General features: G+C 35.7%; 1 protein-coding gene across 4 annotated transcripts in view; it reads right to left on the minus strand.

Moving 5' to 3' along the window:
* Nucleotides 1–1,111: 1,111 nt before the first annotated feature.
* LOC127448902 (guanine nucleotide-binding protein G(s) subunit alpha) overlaps nt 1,112–17,026 on the minus strand; it is a 50,273-nt gene continuing 34,358 nt past the window's right edge. For 2 of the 4 annotated variants that reach the window (XM_051711840.1, XM_051711841.1), the window contains exons 6-12: nt 5,889–5,943; nt 5,343–5,416; nt 5,066–5,124; nt 3,771–3,891; nt 3,491–3,621; nt 3,248–3,315; nt 1,114–2,259 (exon numbers count right to left, since the gene is read on the minus strand). In XM_051711840.1, coding sequence (XP_051567800.1) covers nt 2,113–2,259; nt 3,248–3,315; nt 3,491–3,621; nt 3,771–3,891; nt 5,066–5,124; nt 5,343–5,416; nt 5,889–5,943 — 655 coding nt within the window. In that variant the 3' untranslated portion in view covers nt 1,114–2,112. Of the gene's footprint in view, nt 2,260–3,247; nt 3,316–3,490; nt 3,622–3,770; nt 3,892–5,065; nt 5,125–5,342; nt 5,417–5,888; nt 5,944–17,026 lie in introns of all 4 variants that reach the window. The other 2 variants (XM_051711838.1, XM_051711839.1) reach the window with 2 other exon arrangements.

Below are 17,026 nucleotides of genomic sequence, written 5' to 3' on the forward strand. Positions count from 1 at the left end.
TAAAATATAAACCAGAGATAAACGAATGAAAAAGAACAACTTGAGGGGAAAACAAAAAACGAGACAGACAGCAGCTCCCCCAAACTCCGCGGTTGAACCGCTAAAAGTTGCACTTAGCCACTGATCCAACTAGTGTCGCGTTTTTGCTTACAACGTTGCTCAAGTTCTTGAGTTGTGACGGGGGAGGCCGGTTCAAGATCAGCACAAACAGGCAACCCCCCCGAGTCTGATGTGCAACAGGCAAATCGGGGCGGGATCAGAGTTCACGGAAATTGACGGAGGCAGGGCAGAGCCGAACAGCGCAATGAAACATATCTTAATTACATCTTAGCTCATTTTACACATACAGTCGTGATCAAGGCACAGGGAGCTTCTACAAGTTACTTTTTTCTTCAATAAAGTTGTACAAAATAATACATTTTACAGTCTGTACAAGAATAATAATGATCCAGCAGAGAAATCAAGAGACATACCCCCCCCCCCCCAAAAAAAAGCCAGGCTAAAGGGGAGGGGAGAGGGGTCAGAGAGCGACTACGCCATCCAATAGATGTCCTTCCGTCTCGCATTGTAACTTTCGTCTTGCCCTCGGTTTGATGAAGTCCCCACGTGTCAGTGTACAAGATTTTGCAGTGGGGAGCAGACGGAAAGAGATGGGGAGGGGAAAGAATGAGACACATGAAGAACAACTGGGAAAAGGTGCTTTGGAAAAACAGGAGGTTTAAAATGGTGCATCTCTGCACACACCAACACACAACTGGGGAAACCAACAAACAGAAAAAGTTTGTATTATTACAGGAATATAATTTATATATATATATATATATATATATATATATATATATATATTTATATATTTATATATATATATATATATATTTATATATACACATACATATATATATATATATACATACATACATATACATATATATATATATATATATATACACATACATATACACACATATATATATATATATATATATATATATATATATACATACATATACACATATATATATATATATATATATATATATATATATACATATATATATATATATATATATATATATATAACATATTTATATACACACATATAAATATCTATATATATATATAATTTGGATTTTTTGCACTGCGTTTAGTTCACTGTTCTGCATGAATCTAGCGTTGCATGCGCTTGCCTCTCCGAGAAGCCAGTCATGTGATAGGTCTTGTGTTAAAGTCATTCGCCGCTCCACACTCAAAGCAACCCGGGGCAGTAAACCACTCCAAACCCTCCTTTTTTCATTTTTTTGCAGAAAAAAGAAACAATTTGCTTTACATTCTTTTTTTTTTTTTTAATGTATCGGTTCATTTTTTGCTCTCCTCCAAGGGGATCTGTCCACCTGTGGGTTGGGATTTGTGGGTTTTGGGAAAGGGAAAAGGTTGGGGTGGGACAAGCCAGGCTCACACAGGAACTAAACGTTCGACAGGACCAAAAAACGGTGGAGGATAAAAACAGCATGTGTGTGTGTGTATGTTTTGTGCGTGCGCATCAATATAAGTAACGTGTGTTAGGCATATGATCAGAAAAAAGACAGTTTGACGTGTAACATACATAGGACTGTGGGTCAAGAGTTTAGCTGGACGCGTTACGTGTCTGTATGTGTATGAAATGACTTCCTCGTCCTGAGAAGACTCTTGAGTTCGAGCAGTCCTGGACATTTTTTACTCTTTTCTCCCACTCCCTCCCCTACCTCTCTCAAATGTTTAGTTTTCCTCTCTCTTTATTAACATTGGTAGTCCTTGGCTCCATTAACAAGTCTTTTTGCCAGGTATCACAGCCATGCTTTCATCAGTAACACAGTGCGTCCCATTGCCCCAGCCCCTAGACACTCAGGATGGAGAAAGGCCATGTGTGTGTGTGTGTGCGCATGTATGTATATATATATATATATATATATATATATATATATATATATATATATATATATATATATAATGTATGATGTGTGCGTATGCGTAAGAGGTGGGGACTCATCAGTTTGATATTGGGGCATGATGTAAGGGCAGGTGGCCTATAGAAAGTTCCGGTGGTGATTTTGCGTCCCGTCATCACTGTTGCGATCACAAGAGTTCGTACTGCCGTAGGTGCATGCGCTGGATGATGTCTCTGCAATCGTTAAACACTCGGCGGATGTTTTCCGTGTCCACAGCGCAGGTGAAGTGGGGGTAGCAGTAGTGCCGGCCGTCGCCACTCGCTGTACTGATCCTCTAAAAGAAGAAAAAACACAACACCTTTGAATGTTACATAATTAAAGGATTCGTCTTGCAAATACAGTAATGGGTGATGGAAGGGCCCAAAATTAACACTCAGCAAGTTCCAAAATGCAAGTAAATTGGCTTTGGTGAAAAAACAAAAAACAAAGTTACTCTTAAGTTGGTCGGTAACTTTAGTAGGAACGGCGAGTAAATAAACGCAACTACGCTAAAGTTGGTCAGTAACTTTACAGGAACAGAGTAAATTTGCTTTAGCGAGTAAATAAACGTAATTACACTAAAGTTGATTGGTAATTTTAGTAGAAACTGCGATTAAATTGGCTTTGGTCAGTAAATAAACGTAATTACGCTAAAGTTGGTTGGTAGCTGTAATAGGAACTGTGAGTAAATTGGCTTTGACGAGTAAATAAACAATTACGCTTAAGTTGGTCAGTAACTAGTAAAAACTGTGAGTAAATAAACGTAATTATGCTAAAGTTTGTCGGTAACTTTACAGGAACTGCAAGTAAATTTGGCTTTGGCGAGTAAATAACCATAATTACGCTAAAGTTGGTCGGTAACTTTAGTAGGAAATGCAAGTAAATAAACTTAATTATGCTAAAGTTGGTTACTTCAGGAACGGCGAGTAAATTGGCTTTGGTGAATAAATAAACAATTACACTGAAGCTGAAAGGTAACTTTAGTAGAAACTACTACTAAATTAGCTTTGGCGAGTAAACAAACGTAATTACGCTAAAATTAGTTGGTTACTTCTGGAACTGCGAGTAAATTGGCTTTGGTGAGTAAATAAAGGTAAGTACATTAAAATTGGTCTGTATCTTTAGTAGAAAAGGCAACTAAATTGGTTTTGGCGAGTAAATAAAACAGAACTACTCTAAAGTTTCAGTGGAAAATTTACCATCAGAAGTTTATCTAGGATACAATAATCTTTTTTCTTTTATACAGAATTCCATGTGGAATATTACAAAACAAAATGACTCACCAGGAACTCGTCTCGGATGAAATATTTTGCTCTCGTAACTCGTGGATCTTCCCCTGGCTCTGGTGTTGCTGTTAACCAGAGAAAGTAGATGTAAACAGATGATCTAACAAACAGAACTGACAGCCTGATATCCAAAGATACTACAGTGAGGTTCAGCTTTTGGCTAATATAAGAATTTCTTGTCAATTTCCATATTGCAAAAGGAATGGCATAAACTAATGAATCAGGGAAAGTTTCACTGACCATCATCCGGTGTAGTGTAGCGCGCAAACTCAGGAAAGTAATCCTCAATTTTTGACTTCCCCGCCAAAACCTTCTCAGCAAGCAAGTCTTGCTTGTTTAGGAACAGAATAACAGAAATGGTTCGAAGCCACCTGGAAAGTGAGGAAAGACAAAAAAAAAAAAAAAAGAGAGATTTGAAAAATACCCTCACAAAAAAGACCAAGGAAAACAAAGTAGCCACATTTCAATAACTCATATTAAACTCTCCTTTTCTTTATGTGTGTGAGGTATCGGAGATTACCTGTTATTCCAGATGTTCTTGAACAGGTTAAGTGCCTCTTGGAGTCTGTTGGTCTGATTGTCCTCTCTGAGTACCATGTTATAACTGCTGCTGGCTACCACGAAAATGATGGCTGTCACGTCTGTAACCATGGAGAAATAACAGGTTATACATAGTAAACAATCCATCAAAACAACAAATGCTTCAATATAACTAGTAATGATAGATCGCTATAATCGGCCATGCAAATATTGTTCGCTATTTGGCCATTTTAAGATCAGTATCAAACAACAAACATAGCTGCTTCTTGTGTCACTTTTAAAATTTCTCAACAGCCTTGTGAATCTTGAGTGAATGTGGTGTAAAATAGGGTTAGGGCATCTCCTGTCTGCCAGGAACAAACCCAGGCACCTTTGGACAATGGGCGAAACTTCGATAATGTTTTTCCCCACTTTCTGTGGCTAAAATTGATATATAAATGTTTAGGAGGTGCACGCTCGACTAAACTGTACATCCCAGCACAGAAACAGATCGTGTGGAGCAGTGCACGCTTATTCATAACACGCGATGCATTTCTGGGGCATAATAAACATGGGAACGGGTTTACTGTGTGGCGAATGAAGACTTCACCCGCAAGCGGTGAACCAGGTGTGCGAGATACAGGCAAGCTGACGTATCTCTTCGCATCGCCCGAAAACGCTCACATACTTTAATCTGACAGTGTCAAAAACGAAACCGCCCAAGAGAGACCCAGCGTGTGTACGATAGAGACCGAGAAGAACCTGGATGTTCAGCGAGCTGCCAGAGAAAATAATAGTTTTGAGATTTTAAAATTTAGCAAATTAAACTTCAGCATTCAATATGTTTTATATCTGTATGTTTAGTGTCTAATAACGCACTGACAATGTACACTTAAGTTTCTCTTGCCAATAAAGTTTGATATGAATCGAATCTGCCCATTTGATCCTATTATTAAAAAAAGTCCACTGGAAAACACCAGAAGATTTTGCCCAAACTGTAATTACATGTCCACTGATTTTATGGCATGTATACACATACTTGTATCTAAAATTAATACTTTATATTTAAATAATTAAAATAAATGGTAACTAACCAATTTCTTGCAAGTTCTTTGAGATAATGATTAAAGTAAATACATTTATGATTATTTTTTTATGTTTGTTGTAATGTATAATGTACCATAATTGAATTGCGACTAATCGCGATTAATCACAGAAAATTCTGCGATTAATTCGTAAATATTTTTAATCGATTCACAGCCCTAATTTTAAGTAATCAAGAATGACAATATTTACCGTTAAAACACTGGATCCATTTCCTGCGTTCGTCTCTTTGTCCGCCAACATCAAACATACTGGAGAAAAAAAGAAAGAACATCATTTAGAAACCAATAAACAAGATGGCACTAGTTCTCTGTATCGAGTCAACATCAAGCACTTAATCATTAGGAGTGTAATTGTGGCCTGATCAATTTTTGTGTATGTTGGTTGTCTTTTGTAGAACCGGGCTGTAATCTAGAAGGGTTTTCTTAATGGCTTTAAGAAAATACTATTGAATCCTGGTTGAACTCACTGAAAATTAACTTTGTCCACTTGGAATCTTGTCTCAAAGATCCCAGAAGTCAGAACTCTGCATCTGAGCAAGTCCTGAAAGAGAGAGGGAAGAAAGTGAAGACAAATTAAGGAGACAAATTTCCAGTAAAAGATTCACTTATTCAAACTAAAAGATAAAAAATAAATAAATAAATTATCTGTTAGATGCCTCTTAAAACATAATCAATAAACAGGGGTTCCAACACCTTTTGATCAAAGAATTTCCATGATTTTTCCATGACTACTGGATAAGCACTTTTAAAAACATTTTCCAGAAACTACACTCACAAAGCTATTTTTAGCATTAAATATTGAGCAGTCGAGTATAAAAAAAAATCTCCGTTACTTTCCATTACTTTGAGATTTAACTCATTTCAATAACACTTCTAGGCCTGGGAAAAAATTAAAATCCCCAATATTTCCAGGTTTTTCATGATCATGGGAACCCATAATCGACGACTGATTAAAAAGATCAGCTTCAATTTTAAGTACGTTTCATACAAGCTTTGGATTGCCGCTCACATACCTGATCAGTGGGAGTATAGTCGCTCTGTTTCACAGTGTCAATCCTATCCAGGAAACTACAAAGAAATAGAGAAATAACATTAAAACTGAACCGCCAAAGCCAAATTTGTGAGTAATCATCTTTTGGTTTGCATCCATATAGTTCCAAATGAAAAGCGATTCAGATTCCACTTAAAGATTGTGGTTCCTTGACGATTCTTTTGACTATCCTATCCTTTTATTTAGGGAAGCACAAAATAAAACTATACTATAACTTGTTCTATATTTTCTTTCTATATTTTATAACTAAAAATATTCAGACAAAGACAACAATATTTTATTACATTTCTGAATTACCTTCTATTAAAAAACAACCCCAATCCTAATGTATATTTTCCGATACACATTGTCATTGTTTTTATCTCATTGAAGCATTTGCACTGGTGTTAAGACTTTTAATTTATTATGAATAAACATCTTTTTGTTTGCGTCCATCAATTTCCAAATAAGAAGAGAAATGATCAAATGGGCAACTTTTTATTTTTATTTAATTCACTAGATTATCCAAAAATAGGTATTATTATATCATCATATTATTTAATATATAAAAAACTATTCCAGTAAAAATAACTACTGTGATGTATACCGTTATCATGATATAAAAGGACTCATAAGATGTCATTCTGTGTGCCCAACCCTAATAATCATATTTGAAATATGTCAACACAGATATACACTTCAACATATTTTATTGCAGCACATAAAAATTGTTCTAAATGCTTCTTAAGTTCATATTTCAAATACAGTAGTCTTGCATTCACAAACAATTCTCTCTCTCTCTCTCACTTACTCACACACACACACTTCAAATCACCACATGACACAAGTCACCCATGGCAAAAAAAAAAAAAAAAGGTAGCTGTCACAAGCTGCAATTGCGGTATCAGCCAGCAGGTGGCGCATGTTTGTGTCGGAGATCAAAGCAGGCAGAGCTCTGAGTCATAGTGATCAGTGTGCTCAGTCAGACTCTGCTCTAGTCAATGGATCTGCTCTAGTGGGAGGAATCAGAGAGGGCAAAACAGAGGGAGGGAGGGGGGAGCGATCAAGAATCGCTGTTTTAGTCAGGCTGCTATCCGGCGAAACGGCTGCAAACGCAGAGGAGGGACAAGATGGTGGGATGGCTTGAACTCGGCTCCTGGATCTAAAGGCCACGTTCACACTGCAGCTATGCGAAAACCAAATTTACACTGTATCTGCCTAGTGTGTAAAGAAGCAAACTCAACAACTACTACTTAACATGAAAATAAAATGGAAGTAATGTGGCTTCCAGGCCATGTGCATTAGCTTTGAAGACATACACTGTCTGCTAATACACGGCAAGAAGTCTGCAAAATTAAAGGTGCACTCAGTAATTTGTGTTTATTTCCTTTTGGACTTAGGAGTGAGGATGCAGCATCAAAAACAATAGTTTTCAGTTACTAATGCCATAGTAGAAATTCACATTCAATCATGATTCATTTAATCCATGTGAAAGTGTCCAGTAACAGGGTGGTTACTGAGATTAAGGCTGGTCATGTGATTCTAACATGGCAGCCCCTATGAAGGGACCCTCTCCATGTTGAATAAAACAGCTTTTATAAGGTTACCGATATGAGTGGAGTAGGCCTGTCGCAATTATTAAATAACCGTCTGATCGCGGTTATTTGAGACAACCGCGATTACTGGGCATTCTAATTCCAATCACATTTTAATGCCCAAATAAGGGAATTTTAAGCGAATATACTGTATAAATGCCACGAATGTGTCACTGAGTCTCACCGCGGACGTCAATCAACTCCTGTCCGGAAGAGTTTCTCAAGCGCTCTGAATCAGAAACACAAGCGGGAAATTGTGTTATATATTTAAGGGATGTGCACGAGTAGTCGAATACTTGAGTATTTCGTTTTGCAATAAGTATTCGAAAAGTAAAAATACTATTCAAATTTCGCAAAGTTTTGCTTTGCTGGCCATATATAAAGTGAGATGAACGTTAAATCCTGAACACACAAACTAAAACTCACAGTTATAACAGAATGCACTGGGTGGCGCTGTTGAGTGTGGACACCAAAAAGCGGGTTATTGCGAGAATGTGAGAAAGCTGGGTTCCTATTTAAATGTACTGGATAAGCGGTGTACACTTTACTCTCGTATATGTGCAACTTATCAGAAAGCAGTGTCCCTGTTGCAACGTAATCCCCACGACGCTTCTGTAAACAACAAACATGGCATCCGAGAAAGACTATGCTAGTGGAGGGACATTCCATCAATTAAACTGGTGAGTATAGTTTACTGAGCATGTGGATATGCTTGTTTTTCTCAACAAAAACATGACATGAGATACAATATAAACAACTATTATTTGTCGAGTATTTATATTCATCTTGTACGTTAATTGCGTCAGTCTACTTTATTAGCGGTTTCTTTTTCTTCGCTTTGCATTAGCTTAAATGCTTTCATTCTGTACTTTTTTGTTTTCACGCATTACTTGTTTAAATGTTTGACAACAAAAAAACAGAACATAATATAAGCTTGTTTTGGATATAATTAGAAGCTTGTTTTTTTTTTTTTTAAATGGTGATGCAACCTTTATGACTAAAAAATAATTCTCTCAATTACCTTCATTTAAATAATAGAATATTCGAGTATTTGTTTTTTATTATCTTAAATATTCGAATACCAAATTATTGATGAATGCCCATCCCTAATATATATATATATATTTTTTATAAAAATATATAAATGTAAAATTGACCAAAGCTAAAGTTGACCAAAAAGAGAAACATATTTTAAGTATTTAAAAATATTTTGTTAATTATTTTTCATGTCATTCATACGTTTTTAAAGCCTTAAAAGGAAATCACATATCCGTATTTTATTATTTGATTTTTGTGTTTCAAGTTAAATGTGTAAAAATGACTTCTTAAGGTGTATGAAGCACACATGCAGAAAAAAGCACACCTTAAGAAATATAACAATTATGACAACTAATTGTGAAAACCCTTAAAGAGACAATGAATCATCATAGCCCTAAAACAGAATTTCATAATCGTGACAGCCCTAGACTGAAGCCTTTACCTCAAGTAGAGTGCGCATGATTTAATACATACATTTCAAAATTATTATTATTATTTTTTTGGGAGTAAAACTTATTTAATGTGGAAAAAATGACTTAGTGCAACTTTAACTTAGCAGATATCCACATTTTAAATGGACAAAAATATTGACGGTCATGAGGGAATAAATTTCAATCCAATGGAGCATTGCAAACGATGCAATCTAAATTAAAATGATGGAAATATCTGAAACTATTGATTTTAAATTGTTGACCATAAGTATAGAGAAAAAAAATATTTTACGTTTATTACAAATATATATATATATATATATATATATATATATATATATATATACATACATACATACACACACACACACACACACAAATATATAAGACATTTGAGAGTGTAGGGAGACCAAATTGGTTGAGTCATAGGAGTGGGCGGTCTCTGCAGATCTAGTTTGGCGCAGTTTATTTGTCGCGACTCTCTGATTGGTGTATCTCTCTTTTTAGGATTTATGGTAGTAGGGCTGCACAATAAATCGTATTTTAACCACGATCAAGGTTTCTGCCTCTTGCGGTTAATTAAGCATAACCATCTACGATATTAGTGAGCTAACAAGCAGAAATTATAAGCCAGGTAAAGTTGCAAATTGTTGTTCATTTTCATAATGGGCTGTCTGCGGATGATAGACAAAAATCACAAGCTCTTGTGAAGTCCATTTTTTCCCCCTCACCTGTCCTATCACGCTCCCTTCAGAAGTTCGTAACGGACCAATCACGGTTTCATATTCGAGTACGCTCTGAAATACAGAACAGCAGATGTTTATGAGTGTCATATGAGCACCGCTCTGATCTGTAGTGTTTTACACATACTCGGAACACACGAGGCTGAAGATACAGTATTTCGGCAGTCTCAGAGCAGTTCTGTGTGCTCGAAACACATGAAATGAATTCCATCTCGTGCTCTGATTATGTGTTGTACACAGAACAGCTGTGCTCTAGTTCGTTTTGTGTGCATTGCTACCATGCAATAACCGCGTTATTTTTAAAGCGCTCCAGATTTACTTCAGTTGCACACTTGCATAATTACAAATATGCTTGTCCATTACAAGTTTATAAACAAATCTAAAGTAACCCCATGGCACCGGGGTTTTGTTGGCCGAGGAGGAGATGAGAGGACTTCACCATGTTTGAGTTGACAACAGCTTTGTGCTCCTCCTCCCAAACTAAACATAGAAACAACAACACACACACTTCCTTCCTTTACGAAATAAAGGCTCGAGACCCTTTAGCAATCCCACGTGCTAAATTATTACAGAAATATATTACTATTTAATTATTATTATTGCAATATACAAAGTTATTATCTTTTAAACATGACTCAAGTGTGAACACCCTACAGACTTCAACATGATAGCTGCTGTTAAAATGTAAAATGATTTTTTTTGCAGCCATGTAATATAGAAAAAATTATCAAATGACAATAATCGTGCATAAAAATAGTGATTACAATTTTATGTAAAATTATCGTGATTATCATTTTAACCATTATCATGAAGCCCTAATGGGTAGTGTAGTTCTTCACCAGGAATTCTGCCATTAAACAAGTTTTATTAAAAATAAGTTGAAATAACAAATTGATTCATCATTGATTTGAATAAATAAATACATTGTTTTAGCAGAGTTGTGAGTTTGCAGTCTGAATGACATGACTGTGAGACTGCAAAATAATAAAGAGATAATAAATAGACAACACATCTTTCTATTGCATTGTACACACTGGTGGCACATAAATATACAGCAGATGCAAAATATATCTTTTTAAATATAATAAGATTTTCAGTAATTAATGACTTAAATTTAGGTTTGTTTCTCACACAAACCTATCAAATGGTCTAGACTTGTATGATACTTTATGGTGCCTTATACCTGACAGCCCCTGTGCTCATTCACTTTCTTAGTAAAGAGAGTCTACAATATTCTTTATTTACTTAGCTTTATTAGTTTAGCTTCTGTGTTCCACAGAAGAAATAAAGTCATAAATGATCTACATGAGAGTGAGTAAACTATGACAGAATTTTCACATTTGGGTGAACTATCTCTTTAAATTCTTTGCAATTCTCATCCCTATCCCTGTAAAAGCGTAACTCCAAAATCAAGTAATCTGAGAAGGAATCAGAGACAAAGCGGGAAAAAACAGCAGGGCGGACAAGGCTGTAAACCCCCTCCTTTCACCCCAAGCCCAACTGGAATGTGACATACAGGGTTGAAATGTGACAGCAAGGCAGCAGGTCCCACACACAGCGGCATGGGTCTGCAACTGCACTAATGTATGTGCACGCACGTGTGCACGCAATACGCACAGCAGGCCATTCAAATTAAAGTGTTATGGCACGTCACATGGAAGAGGTGGCATTAACTAAGGATGCGCAAAACTACATATTTTTCAAAACTGACTAATCGGTGTTAAGGAAACCTTGCAAAATCTTTGTTTTCTACACAAGTATGCATACTAGGGCTGTCAAATTAAAATTCAAAATTCTAATATTCGTAGAATTTAAGGAAAAAAAATGCACATTTGAATGCTAAAATTGCACTAAAAAAAGGCTAGACACAGCGCAACAAATACAGTTTAAGAGAAAGCAAGTGTCTTTTTAATTTAATTTGAATTTGGAAAATATTTGAGGTGAAAATTCAAATGTAGTTTCTCTGCCCAACTGACAGCCCTAATGCATACGCAGATGGAAGACATGTAACGATACAAAAATTTCACGATACGATGCATAGACTCACGATACGATACAATACGAGCACTCACTTAAACAACAGCACTGCATTTTTTTTTTTTTTGAAAACTAATATGAACTCACCGCTACAGTACAATCTACTTGCCGTTTGCCATCGATCTTCTAGGCCATGTACTGGAAGTGTGTTGCTCTGTTTTCCTGTGAGCGCTCAGCGCTGCCTCTCCGGGGAGGAGACTGTTTCGCAGCTCTCAATGATTGGTTTTAATTACACTATACTGTGTTTGTTTATCTATCGTACAATACATATGGTATTGTACAGTGAGCGTTGTATCGTACGATCCAATCCGATATGATATATTTTTTTTTTTACAACCCTAGCAGATTGGACCGCTTGGCTAAATTGCTTGAATTGCCAACATGCGGTCCAGCTGAAAATGCTTAATGTGCGCTTTTGCATTATTGTGGCGGTAACAAACCTCAGTACTAAAGGAGGCGATAGAGTTACCTTTAAAAGTCTTTGCCATTAAACTGGATGTGGTATTATTCAGGTAAGTTGCTACAAATATATTTACTTCCTCAGTAGTTAATTTGATAGAAAAAAAAAAAAAGCTTACTGTAGCATAGGGCTGGGCGATAAAATGATGTAGATATTTATCGAAAAATAAATAAAAGCTCAGCTCAGGTACATGTCACTAAAAAAGCAAGCAATTAACTAGCTAGCTGAATCACAGTCATGAAATCAGCTGGATAGCGGATACCTCGCCCTTATTGTCATATAAACCAGTAATGAGGCTAGGTAGCCGCAAGCTAGCTAGCTATCCGGCTAATATGATATTGTTGTGTAAAAGACAGCACTGACAATGCAATAGTGCTATCAACTGAACGCAACAATAACTCCGACATCAACACCATTGCTGTTTATTTATGTACTATTTAGTTAAACGTTTCTTCATTATCAAAAGCGCTGTCACGTTCACTAACTTAATGATTTCTTCATTGTGTGATGTTTATTGGCAGTTGTAATCCAGTTTATGGTGCATTACTGCCACCTACTGAGCTGGAGTGTGATGAGTCACAAGAAAATCTTTCAGTGGAGTCAAACGTCCACTGAAGACGATGAAATTGGCGAAATTTAATCAAAAAGAGATCACACATCTTATGTAGGATTAAATCCTAAACTGAGTATACTTCTTGAACTTTAAATTAAAAGGTAGCTTAGCCTGTGGAGTTTACTTATGTATACATTCATTCTTGAGGTCTTGCAAACACGTGGAATGCATTTCCTCCCCCATTAATGGAATGAAATGTACATTGTGATAAATATCGATATTGAACGATATGAAAAAAAAAATGTTTTGGTCATATCGGCGAGCCCTACTGCAGCAGTGGACAGATCACATGCCCACTATAGCGCCTAACCAAAATAACCCTAACGTTGTAAATGAAACACACACTTGCGTTATGATTTTATAATTTTGGAACGCAACAACGCAAAAAATCCAGCAAGCATAGCTTAGAGGCGTCTGTATTCATGTTCTTGCGTAGAGTGTGTTTCGGCCCGGTGGTCTGAGTCCGGTTCGTTTGTGGGTCCTTTTCTTGTTTCATTGATTAATGCGATGCGAAAGCAAAGAGAGGTATCTTTATGACATAGATACCTCCAGGCTTGCCATACATAGCTGCATTACATAATCACCTAATGAGATTATTTAATCTAAATCGCGCATATTGTGTATTTCATAATTCCAATCACATTTTAGTGTCCAAATGAGGGAATTTTGGATGAATATAGAAATACCATGACTGAGCTGTGTCTACTTTTGAGGTCCTGTCATATTATCTAAGCACTCCAAATAAACCGCGGACTGGCTGCAGTCAAAGCAGTTTCTGAAGAGTGAGTGAAGATGAAACACTGTGATACGCATGCCATTTGCGGAGGTTCAAACCAAACTCCCATAAAAATACAAGCAAGGATTTTGATAGTGAACGCAAAACGCTCCGTTTCACTTTAATTTAACATTCACATAATGGCAAATGTTTTGGGTTTATTGAATTCATACACGTAGTGTTAATGACAGACAGGAGACGACGCCCGCTTCATCACTGTGGAGATGACAAAGCGAAGAAACACATTTTCAAAATGTGCAAATGTTTAATGGTTTAATCGGAGAGCCTTAACATAATGTGTGAAGTGCAGAATTTAGAACAGAAATACATTATTATTGCATAATATAATAGATTAAAATAGAGTAGAATTGGCTGGGTTGTCTGGGTTATATAAAAAAATGGTGTAAATGGATATTTGACCAAAAAGAGAGACCCATTTTAAGAAATTGGAACATTTCTGACATTTAAAGAATTATTGGTTAAAATATTAATATACTGGTTCATTTAAAACATACTATATGTGAAACCACCCTAAAAAAAAACAACAACAACAAAAATAGCACGAGACATGATGCATCAGTAAAAGGTGTCCGTCTGTGGTCAATGTGCTTAAAATGGGATGAATTTAAAAGATGCAACTTTTCCTAGAGGGTTTTGCAGCACAAACTGTCTAACAGCTGAATTTTAAAGCACCTATTTAAGGCACCATTGCTAAAATATTAAAACTAACAATAAAATATGAAGAAAACACTAGTCAACCTCACTAATTGAGGAGTAATGGTCAAATACCTGACCAGCGTGACACATCTCAAGCATAAATAAAGAAATAAAGAGAAGCAAATAAGGAGAGAGACAGACGGGACGAAATAATGCAGACAGACGGTCAAGACAGGGAGGGGGTTTGCACAGCCAGTTGTGTTGTAACCACAGCCGTTGTCTAATACCATATCTCAATTATTGCCTATCTTCCTATTAATAGCACGTTTCCAACAATAGCCCAGCCCCACTAGTCAGAAAAAATACAACTCATGCCCCTCTGGGTACAATAGTTGAGAATGCATACAGCCTCTGCTGTCGTAATGCCAAGTAGAAGAGACAGCTATAGCTGCAACGGAGTATATTTAGGCATGCGTTCCAAATCTCAAGGCTCAACTCAAGTGGAATTCTAAAATCTGAACGTCTGCACGGCAGGACGTTCGAGAACAGGAAATTCTAGTTGCGTGTCGATCTCTGTCAGTAGTTGCAGAGTTTCAAAAACTGATGTACATTCTGGTTTGGATCAAGTTTATGGCACAGGCTTTGAAAACCTGCGAGTAAATGATGACACATTTTTCTTTTTCTAGGGAACAATTTCTTTAATGTGTATGCGTCAGTATGTCCAAACTCTTTTTAGTATGCACAAAAAAAAAGAAAAAAAAAACAAAAAAAGAAGTAAAAACACTTCAAGCAGTAAATGGATGGTCTGTTCACACACATACATACATACATACATACACACACACACACACACACGCAGCATCACATGAGTCATATGACTTGGACCACACAGAATTTCTGTTCGTCTCCCTTTATTATATAAAAAAACCATGCAACTCATTCATCCTTAAAGCAAACCATTGCAGCTGCAAGTAAAAATGCAGCAACATTAAAAAAAGTGGATAATAAAAAAATATGTAAATACTGCCTATTAAGAATTAATAAAACAGTTAAGGATTATAATAAGTTTGCAATATAAAGATAATAAAGTTAAACTATTTAAGTTTACTATTACACTAAATAAAATTTTGCAAGGTTTTATATGGATACAACTACTTAACTATTATCTGCAATACTGCATTTCACAAGATGGCTCCCATAACTACTGTATTCATTTTTTTTTCCTTTTACTTAAAAGGGCAGTTCACTGAAAATTAAAGTTCATGTATAAATGCGAATGGTATCACTGTCATATGGCCCAGAACAGCTGTTTGTCCCAAAATGCAAAAGACTTTGTTCACATGCCAAAAATATCAGGAGAACTAGACATATATTGTAGCTGCTGGTCTCTTCGAACTATACATGGAAGAACTTTTTGGAACGAATTACATTATCCCTTATTCTAACCATTTGTGTGAAATGATTTTCCCGTTTCAGACATTCAGACCAACTCAGCTAACAACAATTAACAAACCATTTCTGAGAAAATTCATTTGACTTAATTTTTTACATAAACGCCATTAAGCACCAGTTGTAAACGTTAAGTACTCCGAAGTAAAAAAAAAAATAAAATACAAAATTACTGCCACTGTGGTGTTACTTGTTTGATTGTCTATACCTTATTGGCTTTTAAATGTGTTCCGAACTGGGCAGAAGTCAGTGGAATTTACAACTCAGATTGTGTGTTTGAGCCAAACAGCTGTTCTGGGTAAGACGCCGATGGCACTATCTATTTGTTTATCCAGAGGAAAGGTCCAAAATATGATAAGTTAAGTGATCATAGTGCTAACAATGATCTAGATCGACATCGGAACAATGAAAACCAGTATAGCTGTCATTTAAATAAACATCAAACCCAAGAAAACATTACTGGAAGTTATAAACATCTATACAGTCCTTTAGCATGTGTTAGGTTGAAGTCTCTGTAGTGATCTACAAAAGTGATCTGAACATAATAGAAAACATAAATAGCTTAAAAATAAAAATGACAATTTTGAAGTTCATTTATTTTCTTCATTAAATGCTACTATAATTAATTCCATCAAGCAAATGTCTGAAGTGTCCAAAAATATTTAAAACATTTAGAACGGCAGATGGACTGACTACTATTACTAAAACTTTAAAGCAAAAAATATATATATACGATTAGGTTCAAAAGTCTAAGACCACTAGTGAAAATGCTTCTATTTTGCATCATTATAATATAGCCCTAGTTTTTTCATTACAAATGATATAATCAGCACTAAAAAAAAAAAAAAAAAAAAAAAAAAAAAAAGAATTAACATGAATTTCATAATTTCTTAGTATTTGTTGTGCCTTTGTTACTTAAATGACAGCATGCACCTGAACAGGCATTGACTCCACATGTTTGTGCAGCGGAATCTTAAATATTTCTTATTTATTTTAAATCATAGCACTCCTTTTTAATTTTTCAAAATCCCAAAACTTATTTCTAGGTTTAAATTACATTTTGAATCACAGATATTCAGTGTGGACTTTTGATCCCCACTGTATATATATATATATATATTTTTACTAATGAATCGCAGTGTGCAGCATTATTCAAAAACATCTAGAAATCAAGACATTTGTCTTATTATTTAAAATGAATATGTAAATTAAAATGTAAAAAAATCTAAGTTACTTTTGCTAATTAAAAAAAGCCAACAAGAAACATGAAAAAAAGAAAAATCTGTACATGGAGAGTAGAGTGAGCCGCTTGCTGATGATCAT

The sequence above is a fragment of the Myxocyprinus asiaticus genome, chromosome 12, assembly GCF_019703515.2.
Source record: "Myxocyprinus asiaticus isolate MX2 ecotype Aquarium Trade chromosome 12, UBuf_Myxa_2, whole genome shotgun sequence".
Taxonomy (NCBI): Eukaryota; Metazoa; Chordata; class Actinopteri; order Cypriniformes; family Catostomidae; genus Myxocyprinus; species Myxocyprinus asiaticus.